This window comes from Serinus canaria, chromosome 5, assembly GCF_022539315.1.
Source record: "Serinus canaria isolate serCan28SL12 chromosome 5, serCan2020, whole genome shotgun sequence".
Lineage (NCBI taxonomy): Eukaryota > Metazoa > Chordata > Aves > Passeriformes > Fringillidae > Serinus > Serinus canaria.
In genome coordinates, this window is record NC_066319.1 from 56,216,385 (window position 1) to 56,231,051 (window position 14,667).

General features: G+C 43.2%; 1 protein-coding gene across 1 annotated transcript; it reads right to left on the reverse strand.

Annotated features, from left to right (window-relative positions):
• Positions 1-2,752: 2,752 nt before the first annotated feature.
• Positions 2,753-11,478, reverse strand: SNAPC1 (small nuclear RNA activating complex polypeptide 1). Its single transcript, XM_009101662.4, has 10 exons — positions 11,299-11,478; positions 10,391-10,550; positions 9,254-9,394; positions 8,697-8,801; positions 7,627-7,785; positions 7,148-7,222; positions 6,439-6,501; positions 5,368-5,506; positions 4,604-4,684; positions 2,753-3,165 (listed from the first exon to the last, which is right to left on the reverse strand). The coding sequence occupies exons 1-10, from the start codon at positions 11,424-11,426 to the stop codon at positions 3,137-3,139; spliced, it is 1,080 nt and encodes a 359-aa protein (XP_009099910.3). The 5' UTR covers positions 11,427-11,478; the 3' UTR covers positions 2,753-3,136.
• Positions 11,479-14,667: the final 3,189 nt, after the last annotated feature.

Consider the following 14,667-nt stretch of genomic DNA (forward strand, 5'->3'; position numbering starts at 1 on the left):
AATAGAATTTCACAGTAAACAATCTGGCCTTATAACAAACAGCAAAATCCCTTTTACTGTAGGATTCTCCAGTTATTCTAGAGGTGATACCTACACTGACACTAAGCTGTACACACAGAGATCTCCACTGGCATCCATGGCATTTGGAATTTTTTCACATCACTCCCATATTGCTGTTTCAACTTCAGTTTGAAGGCTGCAAAAACCTTCAGGTTGAGCACAGCTGCTTACAGGAGCATTCCTGAGCTGGTATTTGAGCTGAATTTGTCCAGTCTTTTGCACTTACTTGAACTTCATTAGATCTTGTTGGTTGCTTCAATAATAAGAAGTATATTGTATATTTTCACTTAAACAGTTCCCAGGTGCTCAGGAAAAGACTGGACATTGCACTCAGTGCCATGCTCTGGTTGACAAGGTGGTGATCAGTCAAAAGTTGGACTCAATAATGCCAGAGGTCTTTTCCAAGATAATTGATTCTGTGGTTCTGTAAACTGATGTCACCTCTAGGTGTTTTAGGTGCATTTTGCTTTTCATCACCCACATTATTCTCACAAACACTGAGCACTGGCTCCAGCCTCCACTAAGAGATCTTTCCCCTCTGCCAAAGAAATGGTGATTACTTTTGGATGAACAGTTGAGCATCTACCTCAGAGAAGCTTCAGCCGAAACATAATTATTCATTTCTGAAAACTGTAATATCCAGATACACACAGTCATATGGCCTCACTCCTATCCACCAGCACAGCTGGAAATTAGGCTGGCACTACAGAGATTAAATTTCCTTGCAGACTTTACCCACTGCAGTAGCTGAGGCTACAACCAGGAGAGAATTTAGATCCCAGAAAGTCTACTACTACTACTATTTGGATTTCCAGAATTATTGTTGAAAGGGCTTTTTTTAATGACAGCTCTTGCTTCAATGAAGCATTTTAGGAAGTCCCTCTCCTGTTTTTCAAAGCCTGTAATTGCCCATCAGACTTCAGCAAGGGATTTTTTTTCTTTTAAAGATTACACCAGCATTGTGAATCTCTGCTTACAGCTGCCTCTAAATTCTCAGGATTACTGTTTTGAAACATCACCATGCATACACTCAGCAGTTGTAAGTTTATTCTCAATCATGACTTCTATTTTCCATCGATGTAAATTTATAAACAAATTACAGAAGATTTGTTTTCATGATTGCAATATGAAAACAATTTCTAGTTGAATGCACCCATCCTTGTGCCTAGCCAAGCCTTTGAAGGCTTTGTACATCATTTGCAGACGAGTTCAGGGAGGACTCATGACACTGAGTATCAAAGATTGTGACAAATTCCACCCCTTACTCAGCTCTTGGGATGGCTCAAAGGTATAAGGAGAGGCAAATGAGACAGTCACGTTATGAAAAAGTGCCACTGCAGGGAACAGTATTAAACATGTTCCTTAAATATGTTCCTGAGCAAAAATAGTCTGATTAAGTTTCCCTTTGAGGTCTCTTCTGGTTTTTTTTGTACCTCCTCATCAAAAAGTAGAAGAAATGCACAGAGGCAGGGTTTGTGCAGGTAAGAAAGGCACAGGCATTGTCACTGTCAGAAAACCTAAATAAAACCAAATTGCTCAAACTTTACAGAAATGATACCTCCAAAACATTCATAGCCATAGAAGAGTCTTTTCAAGAAGACCACATGTGAACCATTGACAGCCTCAGCCCAACCTCAGGCCAAAGAGGAAGAGTGAATGATAAACCAGAAAGAAAGAATAGGAACTAAATGGATGTAGGATGACTTTAACTGTGTTGTTACTGGTATAGGGATTTTTACTCTGTGCAGAAGTATTCTTTTTCTATAATAATTAGATCTGAGCTACTAATGACTTTTGGATTAGACTATCAAGACTTTGGTTATTCAACTGAGTATTTGACTGTTCAGTTTACAGTGCAGTAAGGTTTGGCTTTATTACAAAGTGTTTCCTCTTTTCTCATTAATAAGGTCAAGTGCAAAACTGGCACTTCATCATCAGCTTTTCCAGTGTCAGACCTCATTTTGGATCATTACTCCTTGCTAACCAACACATTTAATATGGAAACCTTTGACAGTACAACCATTGTATCTCCATTTAAATGTTTTTTCTTCTAGGTAAGAGCACTTCAGTTTCTCTACCCTTTGACAGTCATACTACCAAACTAATTAATTCAAATTATGTTCTTACTGTATTCAAAATCTTTCAAATTTCGAATTTATATTTCTTCTTGTAGAAAAGGACACAACTCCTTTGCCTTTCTTGAAAGAACAGCTGTGATCAACTGGAGAAATTCCAGTAACTCCACATTCCTCTTAAACTGTTGTGGTCAGATGGGGATATTTAAGGCTACAGCCTTCCAAGGCTGAGTGACACAAATTCTACTGGTTTCAGTGTTTACAAAAATATTCCAGCTGATGATTATCAGTCCATTTGCTGCTTCTGCTGCAGTGTTGCCAAGCAAATATTTCCCCATGCTGTGCCTGTCCTCAATGCTGAGATCCATGTTTATTTCAGCACTCACTTCTTTCACTCCCCTCCAATTTATAAAGATCATTTGGAATTCCAGTCCTGCCCTTGTACAGCTTAGGGTTATCTGCAGAATTAATGAACACCCTTTACCTCCTCCCATTTTAAAACACAGTAACTCCTGGAGACAGGGCACAACAAAAAGCTTATCAGCAAGTTCATTTCCACATGTGTGGGATCAAACCATGATAAGCAGTGAAGTTTACACACCATAAAATGGAGCAAGTCAAGCATGAAAAATAATTTATTGTACTAATTTTCAACAGTCAACAACCTTATGTTCAGAGATAAAGGATTATAGACATCTCTTACATGGGCAAATATTTTTTGAGCCTTCTTTTTCCAGCTCAGCCAGGACACAGCAACTTCAGCCTCCCAACAAGAAGCATTCACCAGGTGGTCACCATCTTTATCTTGTGGTGATAAAGGCACCATAAGACAGCTGAAGTATTCCAGTCACTACCAGTATTCCAGCATCATCCATGGTTCTGGTCCCAGATACTTCTTTTATGTTCAAAGGTATCCAAAACAAGCACCTGGTTTTAACTCTGACATTTTCATTTTGTCATTAAAATTAACATTAGTGCTTCTCCAACTGGATCCTCTAATGTCATCTTCTCCTCTTGGGGAGAGATACTTCTGAAAGAAAATGAAGAGAAAGGGGTTTTTACAAGCTTTTAAATCCATCTTCCTTCATGGGAGTTGTTCAAGTAGAATGAATGCTATCCAGCACAGAAAATTAACTAGATGAGCTCTTGAGATCCCCTCCCTGTCTCTCTCCCCATGATTTTTAAATATGAAAGAAAATCTTTCTGGATTCTACAGCACACTGTCATTCAAAGTATCAACTGAAATTCCATTGATGAATACTGCACTTCAAAACTTAATTCATCTTAAAAGCTTTCTGCTCCTCACCAACACCTTTCAGATTTTGCTGTGAATTTGACAAATGGAATACTCACAAAATATCTGAAGAGACTGATTATGGGTATTTTTAATGCTTCAGAATTTACTGGAAAATTCTGAGAAATGGAGATCGTTCCTGATTTAGAAAGAAACTTTTTGTCCACAAGTGGACAAGTGAAGGGAAACTAAACAAAGTACAATATTAAATGCTCCATGGCACCTTCAATCTGACCATTTAAAACTGAATGAATTCCCACTGTCCACAAATGAAAGTGACCAGAGAATGCAATCTCACTTCAGTACCATGAGATGCCCCTGTGCTTCTAAAACCACCGAATATAAATATATGTCACTAAAAATGTATTTTAATACATTTAAATGTATTAAATTGTATTAAATATACTTCTATTACATACAATTTTGGATAGTAAATTAACTGCAGAAGATTCTTTATACTGTGCCATGTCCTCAAGTAGCTGAGAACAGAACCTGAAGTTTCTGAGCTGCAGAGCAGCTCGCTAACATCCAACACTGATGCTTCTGCAGAGCAACTCCACTGTCAGCTTTGAGCAATCTGCTTCCCAGTTAAAATCACATTATTTCCAGTAACCTGAGTGACAGCCATTCACTCCCCTGCTGCAGTTCCCAGATTCCTCCCTGACAATGTCAGATAACTTCCAGCACAGCAGAGGATGCTATTGCTGTACTGGAGCTCAATCCATGAAAACTGCCCAGCTGAAAGTAAGGCTAGAGAGGAGCCTTCTTTCCCTCAACAAAGGTAAGGGCAGCAAGGGCTCTTCTTTCTCAAGTTCACAGTTACCAGAACAGGCATCTTCTGTAAGTGGTTGACTGACCAAAAAAATCATTTTCCCTACACAATGGAAGTCCTCAACACAAACTTGTATTACAGAAGAATAAGACTGCTTTAAACTGGACCAATTTTAACTCTGAACACACTATGATGAAATCTATGTAGAAAAAAATTACTCTGGAGACTTTGCCATGGAATTTCAAAGTTTGAATTTTCATGCAACAACTTGCAGGCTAAAACCAAATCTAGCTTTTGCAAAGCAGCAAGACATGATCCAAATATCAGCTTTAGTTTCAGAAAAAAACAGCAGAGGGATATTAAAAAACAAGTCCTGGTTTGCTGAAATTCCAATTGTTGTACCTCCTTCATCTGAGTCCTCTTCTGTGATTACTGGCATCCCAATATGCCGAGTTACAGTTTCCTCTGCCACTTGCATTTCACCTGCAGATAGATTTTGAGGAAAAACTGTCAGCTTTTTTTTGCTTCTACATCCCTCATCCAGCAGTTAAAAGATTGTTCACTGCTGTTCTCCTGAGCTGCTGTTAAATGCTGCAGACAAACCTACTTTTCACAGTACCTTCCATATGGCTCACTAAGGAACCTTCAATAGCAAGTAATTAACACTGCCTATTTAAAGCAAATTAATCACCAACTCAGTTCAATATGTCACCATGCCCTTACTGCTCCAAAACACTTCATCTACTCTCTTAAAGTCAAGCAAAGGCAACACTGCCTAATCCTCATCTCTGAAGAGGGATTCATTTCCTCAGTTACTTTTTTTCCCTAGCAGAGGCTAAGCAAGTCTGAAAACTGAGTTTGGAACGTAGAAATTAAATTCCCATCTTCAAAATAAAGACAATTCAAAAAGATAGGACAATCCAAAAAGGAAGGACAATTCAAAACCATTTTGCTGTTAAGCTTCATTTAAACTGTAACAAATAAGGAGTAAAGAAAAAATTTAGACAGCAGAGCCACTTCTATCAGTTGAAGAGTTGGGGATCAGAAAGAGAATTTCCTTAGGAAAAGTAATTTCTCAGTGATCAACAGCAAAATTTAACCCAGCTAGCAAAGCAATGGATAAGTTTTGCAAGCTACCCAGGTTCATGGATGCAATGGAGAAGTACCTCTAACTTCTGAAGAACCTCTCCTTGCTGGCTGTGGTGTCCTGCTGGCTTTTTTACTTCGACCTGGAGACTTTCCACAACTGGGCCCTGATTCAGAGGATTCCAACTGCACTTGCCGATGTCTCCTGGATTTGGAAACCTGAATGACAAAAAAAAGCTGAACTTCTACAACCAGATCTTGCTGTGGGTCACTTGATAAACCAGCAGGGACCAAAGCCTCAACTTGATGTCAGGATGGAAAAGGGATAGAAGGGGAAAGAGGGAGGGAGGACTCCCACTAGTTGCTGCTCTTCAGTTTTAACAGGACAATGCCCTTCTATGATTTAATGGGTGTATAACCTAAAATGCAAACAATGAAACATTCATTAATTCCCAATCCATTCTCTGTTACTACCAACCTGCATCCCCGTACACAAAAGCAACACTTCCAAAAACTGCTGCTCTGTAAAGCCTCCTTACCATCATATTTTGCTTAAGTGCCTAGAAAGCAACACTGCACATACAAGAGTCTGGACTGTTAAAAAATCCAGAGCTGTGTTTCATTTAATGACACATTTTTCTATATGAGAGTTTAATAAACAGAGAAAGGTGAGTTGTTTCTCATAGGACTGCTAAGAAAAAGACAAACCAACAATACTCTTTTAAGGGAGAAGCTACTGAAACAAAGTTTTTAAGAACTTGCAACTGACTTTAAACTCCCAAGTCACGATTTCACAGGCATCTTCCAAGATTCCAATATCTAAGATACAAAGAATCTGAGCAATTAAACTCTTACATATTTTTAATACATCTTCTTAAAATTCCATCTACTTAAACAGAGAGTAGATATTAAAAGATACCCTGTAAAGGAAAATCCCCTAAGCATAGGCCTTATCTGCATTGTTCCATAAATCTAACAAGAATAAGAGCTTTGGTTTTCCCTGCTGTGTTAGGGAAACTAAATCATTCAAAAACTGAATTACAGAGTGCAGTTTTAACTCATTCCTTTTTGACCCAACATTTACATTAAACTGGTACTTAAAACTGTTCTTGAAAAATAAATACATCCCCACTATCAATTTTCATACCCACCTCAACAACTGCAGAATAAGACTTGTATTTGATTCTGGCCAGGGCACTTGCTCTTTCAGGACCCTGTAAAGAAACAAGAGTCCAGTCAGAAAAGATTCTTATTCTATTACAGCAGTACTGAAATATTGCATCAGGCAACCACCTGAGCAACAGCTCACTAGAGCTGTAACTCTATAATTAGTTCTACACAATTTCCATGCCACTAAAACGGTACTTCAAGGAAAAAAAAAATCATTACAAAGACAGAGCATAATTTTGATTGCCTTCACTGTTACAAAGCCTGGGAGGAGAAAATTCAAATTTGAAATTTCACATCTTATCCAAATTCAAAGCAGACAAGTACAACATGAGATAATTCTGTAGCATAAAAAAATGAATATTGCCTTAAGCTGAAACTCCAGGAGGAAGTGTAAAGGAGTTTAGCCAAGAAAACATAGCTCTTTTACCTCCTTACCTGAGAGAGACTTTTTATGGTGATCACCTAAGAGCTGTCACTAAGACCAGTGAATGCTCTCAGCTCAACAGAAAACAGTGTGAGTTAAAAAGCAAAACCAAGCAACCAACCCCACCAGCTGTCCTTTGACACTATCAAACTTTGACACTACTTTGACATTACTTTGACACTATCAAACTTTGACTTACACTGCTTAGCCTGAGATCTGAAGTCAAAAAATTAACTGGCCTGTGCAACACAGCAAAGTTTCCTTACCTCTGACTCTAGCCAAGTCTCCTCTTTCTTTTTGTTTTCTGTTTCAGGAGTTACTTTAGCATTTCGGAATAATTTCTGTGGGGAAGAAAAGTGGTTTTCTTTAAACATCTATGATATACAAGACAGCTAAAATCCAAGAACTGTAAAGAACACCACAAGTATTTATACACATGCCCATTTTCTACATCTGCCTTACACTGTGGCCTTTCTTTGATCCAGGAATGTGTTACAGAGGTATTTAATGAAGTCAGACCTTCAGGGCTTCCCTCTCAGCAGTCACTTGTGGTAGTCCAAGGCAAGACCACCCACAAGTCCTTTCTTCCATACCACATCCCTGCCTCAGGTTTCACACACTGTGAGCCTTCAGTGTCACATTTCCTTCTCCTTCAGTCTGAGATGTAATCACATCAAGAAATCCAGTTCTTACATGTTCACCCAACCTGCTGAGGCCCCACAACATAGTGGTTGGTAGTACCTACCATTCTGCTCTGCTGCCATTCCTGATGTTCCAAGGTTATGTCTTTGAGATTAACCACAAAGTCATCTTTTATCAAGCTCAGGGCCTTGTCTGGCTGGGATTTGTCAGCTGAAATGACACACTTCATTTTCTGGTAGTGGTCATGAACATTCATCAGTTCCTGAAATTATTTTTTAAAAAGTGTCTTTCAGGAAAAAAAAAAGATTCCAGCAGTAAAGCAATATTAGTCCTCAATATAGAAAACCCAGGGTTATAGAAACCATTCTAAGGAGACCACTGGACCAGGAAGAATGTTAGAAACTCATTGTGGTTAGACTGAGTTTTAGAGCCAAGGAATCCTGTTAACCAGAACTGACCCATCAAATAAGCTAAAGAAGAAAGAATATCTTACATTATTTTAACTAAGAAGGTTATTCAGGGCCACTGATCACACACAGTTCATTCTGATACTGTGGTTTATTTTCATCTCTTTGGAGGAAACATTTTACTTCACAGATTTCTGTACTACTGCTTTCAACCTTACTGATACACATTTGCCAGCAATAAATGAAAAGAACTGCAAAGAAAATTCTACCTCTGAGTGATATAAGAACCTTTACCTGATTTTATATCAGAACTTTTACCTTACTTGAATTACTCAGGTTTTCATCAAATACATCATATAATAAAAAAACCCCAAGGTTTAAAAGGAGAAATAAAGGTGGGAGAAGGCTGTGAACTTGCAGATAAGTAAATTCATATTATCACAAGTATCAATCCTGCAACCTGCAGATATATCAAAACAAACATGCCCTTTTCCATTTTTCCCTAAGTGACAATTAACCATTTACACCCTTTTACATCTTACTGAGGCAAAACCACAAAACATTAGAGCATATTTCAGTATTGAAAAAGGCACCACAATTCTTCCAAACTAAATGCCACATTTCTGAGTGTCCGGTAAAAATCCCTTAGTCTGCACTCCACAAAAGGACAAGACTGCTGATTAGAGAAGTTACAGCTCTTGGACAAACGAGAAATTAAAACAAAACAAACCCCATTGATTCATCTGTAGTTTAAAGGTTACTGTACCTCCAATACATCATTAGTGATGAGGCTGTTTACTCTGTTACTAGGGTCCTTAAATTCTTCTTTAAAATAATTTTCCTCAATCTTCTTCTTAGTTCTGTAGGTCAGCTAAAACAAGAGGAAATGTTTGTGACCTAAAAGAAAACTTTAAATGGCACCTCCTCTTTAGAACTCCTACTGCATATCCATCAATCAGGAGATGGGAGATACTGAAAGGCATAAAACCAAATAAAACAACAGCTTTGCTGTCACATGCTCAGAGGCAGCACTTTTCACAAATTATTGTCTAGTTAAGAATTTAATATAGCACCTAGACTAATTTCTCCAACTGGTAAAACATCTCAAATCCATTAGGAACATTAGATACTGATAAAATATTTTCAAGTGAGAAGCATTCAAACATCCTCTAAGCTCTTCATCACCTACCTATGTTAAGCCACACATATTGCATTTTAACACAGCCTCAAGGCTGAGCTAACCAAGACTGCTGTTGAACTGTCAGGCATCAAAAGATGAGGGTATTTTGTTTTAAAATGTAAGTCATTAATGCAATAACTCACTAGCTTTGGCATTGCTGTGAAATGGAAGGCTCTGGCAAGTCGCAGTCTCCTGAAGATATAGGCTGCATCATAGTGCTGGGAGTCAAGCAGATCCAGATGAAATTTCTGGATTTCAGGCCAATCCTTGAGTGCAATTCTGATCTGCAACAAAAAAGTTACATACTGTTAAACCAAGATTTCAACCATAAAAATTAGCTGAGCTCACTACTGTGAAAACACCTGCATGTCCAGAGCTGCAGAAAGGATCCCACTACAACATTTGTTATTACCATCATCATTTTATGCACCTAAGATCATTATTATGTCACTTTCTTTGACAGTGACATGGAACACAAGTCCTTTTTGACATTTGAAGACATTCATTCTTCACATTCTGAAGTGTGTGAAAAATAGTCTGCACCTGGGACTTCACTTGTGATTAGGAAACAATACTCATACCAGGTTGTGCTGCCACTGAAATGCTCATAAAATGTTCTCTTTCCCTTATTTCCTCCTTTCTCTCCTGTCCCATCCACTCTGCCCACTTCCCCTTCTCTCTGCTTAACCTTCTGGATAACTCGTGTACCCTCTTACAGCTGCTATCCAGCAGTGCCTTTAAAATTGCCTAAATTCATCTTCATAAAAAGTGATTGATTCCTCTGAGGTCAAAATCTGAGACATCATGGCATTGTTGTAGACTACTCCAAATTCAGTTTGTTATTTAAAGAATTTGGACTCAATTTTGCACGTGCACTGAACATATATCACAAAGTTCCCAAGCAAACCACTTCTCCTTGCACTGAGTTTCTAATTCCTTTAGATATTGGTCTCCTATCCTAAAAGCAGCAAGGAGGGTGTCATCCACCCTCTCAACCTATTTATGAATTCCTTTTCTGGTAAACAGGAAGTGGAAATAATTCAGTCTCCATTCTGTTGGAATTCTAAAGAGTAACTCAGGCTGTAATGGGGTTCACCCTACAGCTGATGAACACATTCTCTCCCTGCATTTCCCAGCAGCTTCCAATCTGGCTTTAAGTATTTTTATTTTGAGAAAGCGAGAGGAAATGCCCTAACTATTTACGATGACAAAGCAGACAGCAGTGTACCACATATCTTATGTCTAGTATCTCCTGAGCATTACACCTCAGGAACAATTACCTTTTGTTTTGGCTGACAAAGCTGGGCATTATAGAGCCCATACAGAAGGTACAGAGCACCAACTCGGATCTGGAAGGAGTAGGGGGGAAAGAAGTACTGCCGGGCCAGATCTAGAGTCTTCTTTGTGATCTTATTCCTCTCCAAAGCTCTTATTCTACCACTAAAGCAAATAAACAAACAAACAACAACAACAAAAAGCAGCATGTTAAACAGGTAAATATAAAACTGCAGGCTTTAGAAAACTTCATAATGCAGAAACAAGCTTTAGATGTTTTAAAAATAGAGAATCATTGAATGTCCTCAGCTAGAAGAGACCCGCAAGGATCACTGAGTCCAGCTACTGGCCCTGCAGAGGATGACCCCAAGAATCACAGCCTGGCAGAGTTCAAGTGGAGTCTGGACAAGATTCTCAGCACAGGCTGTGACCCTCGGGGTGATGTGTGCAGGGCCAGAAGCTGGACTCCATCCGTCTGGGCTCCTTCCAACTCAGGATATTCTATGATTCATGCAAGCACACATGTCCTGCGATCACACTTTTAAATCTCCCGAGGATTGCACCAAGCTGCCTGCGGAGTCAGCGCTCAAACCCCACACATTCCTAATGCACGAAATACCCTGAATTTAAAACTCTCTTCCATCATTACAGAGGGACCGATGCTCCGCTTTCTTTAGAGGCCAGCCAGGCACCCCTCTCCCTGAGCCAGGCCTGAGGGGGCACACGGCTCACCCACACCTCCTTTAAGGCTGGCCTGCCCAGGGGGAAAACTGAGCACCGGGGGCTGCGGGCCTGGCGAGGGGAAGCCGAGGGGCAGGAGAGGAAAAGGCAAGGGACAGGAGAGGGGCAGGCGCAGCTCGGCCTGAGGGGCGGCCGGGAGCCATCTCCGCCATCTCCTCCCTCCCTCCCTTACTAGAAGATGGTGTGGAAGCGGCGCTCCCGCCACAGCTCGGCGAAGCGCTCGAAGCGGACGGTGTCTGCCTGCTGGAAGGCGCCGAGCAGCTCCTCGCAGTCCTCCTTCAGCCCCGGCAAGGAGCTCATCGCGCCGGCCCCGCGCTCCCCCCGCGGCCGCTCCGCGCATGCGCTCCCGCACCACAACAGCCGCGAGGCGCCCGCGCCGCCCCGCCGCGCCTGCGCACGGCCCGTGCCGGGCGGGGCCGGGAGGAGCAGCCCGGGCTCCCCCGATCCGCGGTGTGGTCCCGGTGCCTCTGTGTGTGGCGAGACCCCGTCAGTGATGGGTGCTCGTTCTGCCCGCCGTGGGCGCTGTCCCGCTCCCCCCCGTCGCCGTGGAGGGCGAGCCCGGTCAACGGGCAAAATGCCTCTCCGAGCAGCGCATCCCTGGGTGGTCCCGAGGCGCAGCCCGCGGGGATGAGCGGGTTCGGGCGGGATGAGAAGCGCCGGGACCGCTCGGGCAGGCGCCGCTCTACCACAGCCCAGAGATCCTGGGGACGCTCTCGAGGCGCAGTGCTCACATCCCCGCCCCAGTCCCCGCAGTGAGCTCGGGGCCGTGACCCGGCGGGCTGGGGAACAACGGTTCCCCCGCGGGAGGGGCGCCCGGCGGTCCCGTGGAGCGCCCGCGCCGCACGGCCGTGAGGACGTGACAAGCCGCCACGTTCCGGTGAAGGGCCACTGCCGGCCCCCTGCGCCGTCCCCGCTGCTCCCCCGGCTGTCCCAAAACGCCGGCGGCTGCGGGAGCCCCGTTTCCGCCTGGGTGAGGGCGGCAGGCAGGGATAAGCCGGCGGCCGCCCCCCCCCGAGCGGCGGGATGCCGTGCCCTGCCCTTCCCTGCCGTGTCATATCGTGCCGTGCCGTGCCGCCCGCTCCCCGCATGCACGGCCACACGTAGGCGGCCGGGGCAGCGGGGCGGGCAGAGAGGGGGCAGCGGCTGCCGAGCCGCACGTAGGGTGGGTGGGTGCGGCCTCGCCGGCGGCGCGGAGCGGGCGGCGGGGGCTCCCCTGCCCGCGCTCCGCCGCGCACTTACAGAGAGGGGCGAGCGGCCACCGAGGCGGCTGCCGGGACCAGCGCCGGCGTCGGAGAGCCCAGCGCCGCGGTGAGTACGGACCCGCGGCACCGGCCACCGCTCGGGGCGGGGGCGGGCAATGTCCCAGGGAAGCCGGTTCTGGTGCCCGGGAGGCTCCGCAGCCCCTCGGACTGGTCCCCAGAGGGTTTGAGGACGGGGCTCAGGTTTCAAGGCGGTGTTGCGGTGATCGCCACTGCGGTCGGGGCTCGGCTGTGGATTGTGGGAGCGCTGCTGGACAGCGGCAGCAGCGACGGGAACGCTCCCGGGCCGGGCAGGAGAGCGGCCGGGTGCCTGTGCACCCACGGGATGCGGGGCTCGGCAGGTGGGAGATTCCCCGCTGTGCGAGGGAAGCCACGCTTCCCCTACAGCGTGTAGGGGAAGTATGGGCTTGGGATGGAGTCTTGCGTGGTGCCTTTGGGATGTTTAAATCTGCAGGAGTTTTCTCAGCGACCGGGTAAAAAATTCACCTTTTGCTTTCTCAAATAATCATGCGCTGCAAAATGAGTGTTGAATTCTGCTGGCTACCGTGATGTTCTCCAGTTCGCCAATAGCATCAACCACTTGATCCAAAGGTTGCTCCTTACAGCAAGGCGCATCAAGCTGTCAGCTGCTACAATGTCAGGAGCTCCCAAAGTGCTCCAGGCATGCAAGCATCTTTCCATATTTATTGTATTTCCCAAAAGGTTGTTGGAGCGCAACCTTTAGCGGCCTTTATTAGGAGGTGATTTGCCATCGGCTGGACAGCAGTTGCCTTTGAGCACCTCTGGTTGCCAATGTCATTGACTATAGGAACAGAGACATTTGCAGAGCTGTTGCATATGAACTGAACAGGGTTTAGGAGGAGAGCTGCACCTGCCAGGGTTTGGTTTGCATTTTTTTCCTTTTCCTGAAAAGGCACTTTCATCTATCATTTGGATTCATTTTTAGAGATGTAGGGCAGTGACCCCGTTCATCCAATATGTGACCCTGACTTGAACGGATTGTACTGATTTTGGAACAGAATACCAACACTGTTAGGAAAACAGATATAATGTTCTTCCCCCCATGCAATGGATTTAAGGATTCAAAGCACAAGTAAGTCAAAAGTGACACATCATGGAGAGAGTTCACCGTTACACACAGCTCAAACCAAGCCCTGTTTAGTTACAGGAGTCATCCCTTAATTTAATAGGAGCAGAGGAGCCTGGCTCTGGAGTGATGCTGAATTTGTAAAGCTCAGAGTGTATTTTCTGATTTTTGTTTTTTAAGCATGCAGTGAGTGGGGTGATTCCTGAGAGATGATGTTTCAAGGAACACTATATGGAATATTTTTTTTTCCCTAAGGCAGATGGGGCTGCATGATGCAAGATGTATTGAGGATGAAGCTGTTGTGCCCATGTGCTCTAAATCTTCCCTTGCAGGAAGTTTGGGTACAATGTAAAGTATGAAAATGCAGAAGACTAAAACCAAGTAACAGGGTCTCTTCATACAATTTCTCTGGTGTGGTATATAAAATTAAATACAGTATCAATTTTTTGACTAATTCATACTCTTCTTCCTCACCTGCATTTTCAGTGCTCCTTCAAATTATTCATTAGTACATTTTAGTAGAAGACCTTCAAACTAAAAAAAAAAATAATTAGATGATTTAAGAAAAAATGTACTGGTTATTGTATCTTCTTCATATTCAACTGCTAAACAAAAGGATGAATCCTATTTGCTCTATTAATTCCTAGTTTATAAGTTGCAATTTGAAAGCCATTTATCCTGCACTGATAAAAATAATGGGGTTTTCCCGGTGGTGTGGCACAAATTTTTTTTAAATACCTTATGTGATTGCATTAGAACACATTTTCAGGTTGAAAACATGAAAATAAGTTGTGTTTTAATTGATTTGCATGGAAATAAATAATGAATATATTTTATTAAATAGCTTATTCCACCTTCGGTATGTACAAACCTATTGCTAGTAACAGGGTCATACTCCACTGGCACATGCCTCCTGCTTTCAGACTTCCCAACAAGCACAAATTTTGCAAAAGCTTTTTAATCTGTGCAGAAGGAAGTGACATTGATTTGACAGGACAGCAGGAGTCACAGATTCTTGAGCTATTTGTGTGTACCAACAGCAACTGAAATCACCTGGAGACACAGCCGTGGATTCAAACGAGTTTGTGTTTTGTTACTAAATGCATTCCTGGTGTGACTAATCAAAGAGGCTCCATAAATGTCCTCTGTCCCTCTGGCTCTGTAGCTGTTGCTCTCTCTTTGGCTTCCTCCAGGA

What these genes read in the sequence shown, in the direction of transcription:
- SNAPC1 (XM_009101662.4), bottom strand. Translation starts at nt 11,426, where the DNA reads ATGAGCTCCTTGCCGGGGCTGAAGGAGGACTGCGAGGAGCTGCTCGGC. An exon ending in TCACTAATGATGTATTGGAG is followed by an intron (nt 7,786 to 8,696) that starts GTACAGTAACCT and finishes AAATAATTTCAG; the next exon opens with GAACTGATGAATGTTCATGA. An exon ending in AGACTTGGCTAGAGTCAGAG is followed by an intron (nt 6,502 to 7,147) that starts GTAAGGAAACTT and finishes GTTTCTTTACAG; the next exon opens with GGTCCTGAAAGAGCAAGTGC.